The sequence below is a fragment of the Andrographis paniculata genome, unplaced genomic scaffold (assembly GCF_009805555.1).
Source record: "Andrographis paniculata isolate CXL003 unplaced genomic scaffold, ASM980555v1 Contig70END, whole genome shotgun sequence".
NCBI classification, from domain to species: domain Eukaryota; kingdom Viridiplantae; phylum Streptophyta; class Magnoliopsida; order Lamiales; family Acanthaceae; genus Andrographis; species Andrographis paniculata.
This window is the reverse complement of record NW_026137607.1, coordinates 1,482,742-1,489,457: the sequence shown is the minus strand read 5'-3', so window position 1 is coordinate 1,489,457 and position 6,716 is coordinate 1,482,742. Positions and strand designations below refer to the sequence as shown.

At 34.8% G+C, this 6,716-nt stretch overlaps 1 protein-coding gene across 1 annotated transcript; it reads left to right on the top strand.

Annotated features, from left to right (window-relative positions):
• The first annotated feature begins 1,444 nt into the window (after positions 1-1,444).
• Positions 1,445-6,510, top strand: LOC127264496 (T-complex protein 1 subunit beta). Its single transcript, XM_051294054.1, has 12 exons — positions 1,445-1,627; positions 2,051-2,109; positions 2,206-2,262; positions 2,383-2,448; positions 2,668-2,779; positions 3,200-3,328; positions 3,724-3,795; positions 4,115-4,230; positions 4,861-4,937; positions 5,051-5,536; positions 5,709-6,024; positions 6,101-6,510. Exons 2-12 carry the CDS (start codon positions 2,104-2,106, stop codon positions 6,245-6,247), a joined length of 1,584 nt encoding a protein of 527 aa, XP_051150011.1. The 5' UTR covers positions 1,445-1,627; positions 2,051-2,103; the 3' UTR covers positions 6,248-6,510.
• Positions 6,511-6,716: the final 206 nt, after the last annotated feature.

Here is a 6,716-nt window from a genome sequence, read left to right as displayed (position 1 = left end):
TAAAGAAAAAATTTTATAGGTAAAAGATCCGCACTTCTACACAAAAATACAACAAATCAATTGTATAATTATTTTAATAATTATAGTTAATAATATATATAATATAAATATGATTTTGTATAGAATAAAATTTTATATTTTTATAGAAAAAATATTAATATATATTTATGATTAATATAAATTAATATTTCCTTCGTCCCACCGGAATTGAACCATTTGATTAGGGATACAGTATTTAAGGTAAAGATGTTTAATTAGTTAATAATAATTAGTTATGATATTATTATATTATTTTTGTATAATTAATAATATTTATAGTTTTAAAGTAAATTTAATATATATGATTAAAAAAAATAAAATGTGTGTTTAAATATTTAAAAATTATATAGCAATTAAAAAATATATGCCATATGGATATCATTAAATCTTCTATAATGTAAATAAAAAAATATTTTTGTTTATTTATAATTAACATAAATCTATTTTATAAAAGATGTATAGTTTTAAATATAAATAAAAATATATATTTTTTTTTATGGTATATAGTTAATTAAATTGATTTATATTTGTTAAATATGTTTTGGTTTAATAATTTTTACCAAAAATAAAAAGGTATAATTGTTACGGTACGGACAGAAATGGAAATAGTGTCCATTGTGTGGAACATACGGAGTACAAATCATATTATTATTAATTTAATAAACATTTACATCATTATATTTATTACTTATCAAATCAATTCATATCAAAATATCCAAAACTCAAACCAAATCTACGTATTAAAAAAAAAACACAAAAATTCAATTTTTATCTTAAAATACAAATTTAATCCAAACCCAAACCGAAAGCCAAATTCAATTTTTTCAACCAATATACTAGGGATGTCAAAAGTAAACCCGACCCGAAAAACAAAACACATTCGACCTGAAATTTTTTAGGTTCAGGTTTGGGTATTTCAGGTTTGCAAAAATTCAGGTAGACTCGAACCTGAAACAAAAAAAATTATATTGTATTTCGGGTTGACTTGATAACCCAAAATATAAAAATCAGTCAAATTTCGAGTTTCGTGTTATTTTTTTTTAGGTTAAAATTAAAATAAAAATGAATATTTTTAGGTTAATTTAATTTATTTTTAAAATTTTCAGGTCAGTTTTATGTCGGGTTTGTTCGAATTTCAAGTGACTTGAACTCGACCCGAAATAATTCATATCGTATTTAGGTCTAAAATTTCAGGTGAAATATCGAATTCGGTCGAATTCGGTCGAATTCGGTTGATAATTTTTTTTTGTTACACCCATGGCATTAACTTGACACGAACACAATCCGATCCGCAAACATCAATTGACAACCTTCCCTTACTTGTTAGTGCTCTCATTTGTGATGCAAAATAAAAATACCATTAAAAAAAAAAAGATCAAATAAAAAAGGAGTTATTGAAGTCGATCCAAGGTGTAACCGATTTATCAGTAAAATCTGGCCGTCGATTTTGACGTCCGTTGATCGAGGGGAATAGCGGGAGTTGAGTTCCAAACCCTTCTAGTACTCAACTACAAAACCAAACCCCCACCCCACGCAGGCGCAGGATTCGCAGTCTTCGCACTCTACGCTTGTGTGCTGCTACGACGAGGTTCGTTTTCGGATTCGCGTTGTGGATTTGTGCATCTCCCTGTTATTTCGATAGTATTGGTGTTGGATCTCCAAACTGTTGTTGTTGTTCGAAATGATGTTCTGAGGTTGCCAGTGAGTGGATGATTCCACTTCGGCGTCACTCAAATGGCTGCCGCCGCATGTTTCATTTCCGAGGCTTTGTGTGTGTTTCTTTCGTGGGTGTGGGTGTCATTGGCCCGATTGGGGTTTTGGATTTGTTAATGCAGGTGTTTTTCACCTAAAGTTTAGGTTTTGTGCTGCTATTGTAATTCGAATGAGTTCTTTAGGTGCTCTAGGGTTTTATTGCTACCGAAGATGTCTGTAACCATTGATTAAAATGTCGTTGTTCTTTATATGCTCGTATTAGTGCTTATAATATAGAATTGCTTTTTCCTCTCCACAGGGGATCTACTCAGAGGCAAGTGCTTTTAGATTTTTATTCTCAACTCTTGTACCATGGCGGTATGTTAAGTTTTGCAAGTTTATCAGCCTACCTTCAATTCCTAATTGTGTTAGGATTCGTGTCTGTGGGTATTCATTTGATTTTGACTTTTATAGATTGAAAAGCTTCTTAAGGATGAGGCTACTGAAGAAAAGGGTGAGCGGGCAAGAATGGTGAGTCTTATAAATCTGTAAGATTGAATGTAGTTTTGCTGTTGCAAGATAGTATTGTGGAAATTATAATTAATTTAAGAGCTGTTCAATTGACATCTATGTTCTGTGTTTGTGAATCAGGCCTCCTTTGTCGGAGCTATGGCAATTGCTGACTTGGTTAAGACCACATTGGGGCCTAAGGGCATGGTGAGGAGATTTTCTGTAAATGCTTTGGATCTGATTGAGAAAACTAGCTTATGCTTTTCATTCCCTAATATTACAGCGTGCGAGCTAGTTTAAGAGAGAAGAGCTTCTATTTATCTTCCTTTTGTCTTGGATCAAAAAAGAGTGATAGGTTGCACTACCGACTGATGACATTTCTTGTGCTAATCTTCTAGATCCAATAACAGTGCATCTTCTCTGTAGGATAAGATTTTACAATCTACTGGAAGAGGGCATAGCGTCACAGTCACAAATGATGGAGCAACCATCTTAAAGTCCCTGCACATTGACAACCCTGCTGCCAAAGTCCTTGTTGGTATCCTTGATGACAATTATTATTTAGTTTAAGGAGTGTTACATTTAGTGTTAATACTCTTGGCAGAGCTCTCTACCTGTTTTAATGGCTACTTTTATCCAGATGTTATTTATAGCACAGCAGTGGTGGATGAAATAATAGTACAGTTCCGTTGAAATATAATAGGATAGATTTATGTAGAACTGTCTAATCATTCTGTATGGCAAAAATGAGCTGGATTAAATGTCGAATTTAACATAATTACATAAGGTAATATGTTAAATGATGACAAGTATAGAAATGGCAGCCATGAAATGGGCTCTTGCCATCTTTTTTATTTTACTTTTTCCTTCTCACATCATGTACTGAGTTCATTACTGCCATTAACATTAAGTTGAATCACACATTAAAAAACTTTGTGAAGCCTTAAGTAAATTGCAGATATCTCCAAGGTTCAAGATGATGAAGTTGGTGATGGCACAACTTCTGTTGTTGTATTAGCTGGGGAGCTTTTGAGGGAGGCAGAGAAGCTGGTAAATTCCAAAATTCATCCAATGACCATCATTTCAGGTTTGGATATGTTTCTATATTTTTTTGTTCCATTATAATTTATTTTTAATTTTATCTGCACCTTAATTATAGAAGGTTATATATAATTTGGTATACTTGGACAATGAACTGGAGAAATGATTATAATTTGGTAGCTATCAATGGGTGTATATTATTCACTGTGTTAATTATGTCCCTTCTCATTTTACTTCTGCTTTTGTCAAACATCCTTCTTGATATCGGATAATATCATCAATTGGGGCCAGTTTTAAATTTGGTGATTTCATGGGTATGTGTGGTCTGTTATTATGTTAGTACAGTCATGCAAATAAAATCCATTCCTTACGCCCAAAAATGGATTCCTATACCATTATTAATCCCTCCAGTGATAATAATAATTTTGGCATATATGGCAGGGTATCGTATGGCAGCCGAATGTGCCAGAAATGCATTGGTGGAGAAAGTGGTGGATAACAAACTTGATGCTGGTAATATTCTCTAGTCTTTGCTTAGTGATCATTATTTAGTCCATTCTATTGTAAAATGTAGCATCATGTCCATAGTACCTCTTCTGAAATTATGTGGATAATTTAACTGTTATGAAAATCTTAAGAAACTAAGTATCATGGTGAACACATATTACCATGACATTTGCTAAAGCATTTAGATGTCTAATTTCTATAAGAAAATAGCTAAAACATAACATTAACTTGCAGCAGATTGCTTGCAAAGCTCTTCATCTTCTTTTAAGTGGGTGGCTTAGTTTTCTTCATAATTTGTTTGGTTAATTTGATGGTGTATGTTCAGAGAAATTCAAATCAGACTTGATGAAGATTGCAATGACTACTTTGAGTTCCAAGATTCTTTCACAGGACAAGGAACATTTCGCTGAACTTGCTGTTGATGCTGTCATGAGGCTAAAGGTATGGTCTTATCTGTTAATTGACTTGTTATCGACCAACTAAAATCATCTTTCTAGGTGAAAGTGGTCTTTTTGCATCTCTTTTAACTTGTCAATACTCTGTGTGATTTATTTAGCTATATATCAAATGGGAGGAATTCTATAGTGGAATATTATTTATATAAAGTACAAGGTTACATAACTGCGTATGGATTCAGGGACTTCATGTAACAGAATAAGTTAGGAATTTTAATTTTCCATGGTTTCTGTTGTCTCGGTGTTAATTGTTCTTGAAGATTCAGTGTCTGCTGTGGCGTTTCTCTTAAGATGTGTGTAACTGTGTATGTTATTTTTCTCATTTTGACTATTGTCTGCGATTGCTGTAATATATTATCTGAGGTGGACTCGTTGATCCTGGATGTGAATTTTTTTAATTTTACTTTTCAATCAATTATGTTAAATGGTCTTTGCTGTAGTTGGCCAACAATGTTGATGTCGGTAATTTATCTATTCCCTGTTATGAGCCTATTGCTGTGTATCCCTGCTATATCAATACTTCTAGTGACTACTTTTATTAACCCTTTTGGCTGCTTCTTGGAATAGTTGTTTTCAATCATGCATTTATGGTATGTTATTATTATTGAAAATACAGGGGAGTACAAATTTGGAATCCATTCAAATCATAAAGAAACCTGGGGGATCTTTGAAAGATTCATTTCTTGATGAGGGGTAGGCCAAATTGCCATTGAAAATATACAAGTGTGTTCTACTGTTTGCGTTTGGTTGTCTGCTCTTATGTAATTTTGCACCATGTTGATTGATATCCATTCTTCATCATCCAGTTTTATCCTCGACAAAAAAATTGGTGTTGGCCAACCAAAAAGGATTGAGAATGCAAAGATTTTGGTTGCAAACACTGCCATGGATACTGATAAAGTGAAAATTTATGGGGCACGTGTCCGGGTTGATTCCATGTCTAAGGTTGCTGAAATCGAAGTGGCTGAAAAACAAAAGATGAGGGAAAAGGTGCAGAAGATTATTGATCACGGGATAAACTGCTTTGTTAACCGACAATTGATTTACAATTTCCCAGAAGAACTATTTGCTGACGCGGGGGTATTGGCAATAGAGCATGCGGATTTTGATGGTATTGAGCGACTAGCTCTTGTTACTGGTGGTGAGATAGCATCTACTTTTGATAATCCGGAATCTGTCAAACTCGGGCAATGTGAGCTGATCGAAGAAATAATGATTGGTGAGGACAAGCTGATCCATTTTTCAGGAGTTGAATTGGGTCAAGCTTGCACTATCGTATTGAGAGGCGCAAGGTATCTTTGTTGATAATTTTTCTAACTAATTATTCCCTGCGCAACTCTACACTAATCTTGAGTTTCGAGTATATCTGGGAAAGAAAATGAAAATTATGGTTATTATGATGCTATCCACAATCTACCCGTTCGAAGTTTGTTTTGTTCATATTTGTATCTATTGTTCTTGCAGCCCGCACATGTTGGATGAGGCTGAGAGATCCCTCCACGACGCCTTGTGCGTTCTATCCCAGACAGTGAATGACAGCAGGGTTTTGCTCGGGGGTGGGTGGCCTGAGATGGTAATGGCAAAGGCTGTCGACGAGCTAGCTAGAAAGACTCCCGGGAAGAAATCCCACGCCATCGAAGCTTTTTCAAGGGCACTAGTGGCTATTCCAACTATAATCGCTGATAATGCTGGTCTGGACAGTGCCGAATTAGTCGCCCAGCTTCGCGCAGAGCACCACAAGGAGGAAAGCAATGCAGGGATCGATGTCATCACTGGATCTGTAAGTAGCAGCAGCGCCCTGTGGTGGTTTCGATTCTTATCATCACATTAAATGTTTTTCTAATATTTGTTTGCAGGTTGGAGACATGGCGGAGCTAGGAATCTCCGAGGCGTTCAAAGTGAAGCAGGCAGTTCTGCTCTCTGCAACTGAAGCTGCAGAGATGATCCTGAGGGTCGACGAAATCATCACTTGCGCCCCGCGAAGGAGAGAAGACAGGATGTGAAAGGAAAGGTACGTAGGTTTGCAGTTTGGTTTAGAAAGTTGTTTGCTTTTTCAAGTTTTTCGATACCCACAAATCGAATATTGGCTTGGGCTTGCTTGGCTGCTATCTATCTATCTATCTATCTATCTATCTATCCCTAACTTATATTTATTGAGAAATTTTCAGTTTTGTTTTACTGTAGTTGTGGCATTGGCTTTTTGGCTATATGTATTTCATGTCAGTCATGGCTCTTATTTTTATTCAGTTTTCTAGTTTTGTTTTCACCTTATTCTTCCATTTGATTTGTTGTCTCTTGGTCAAGTATATGATGATTTTGCCTCAAACGAATAAGTGACAGAGTTGAACTTTGCTCAAAATGAAATTTCTCCAATCACTGCTGATTGATAGTAAAAACGACTGTGGAGAAGATTCGATGTTGTTGAGATGGGAAAGAACATAGGAAAAGAAGAAATGGGTTTTCAAATTGTGA

Bases quoted from the DNA above. Each gene is read 5' to 3' on its own strand.
- LOC127264496 (XM_051294054.1), top strand. The intron at 3,796-4,114 runs GTAATATTCTCT...GTGTATGTTCAG, and splicing joins GGATAACAAACTTGATGCTG to AGAAATTCAAATCAGACTTG. The intron at 4,938-5,050 runs GTAGGCCAAATT...TTCATCATCCAG, and splicing joins GATTCATTTCTTGATGAGGG to TTTTATCCTCGACAAAAAAA.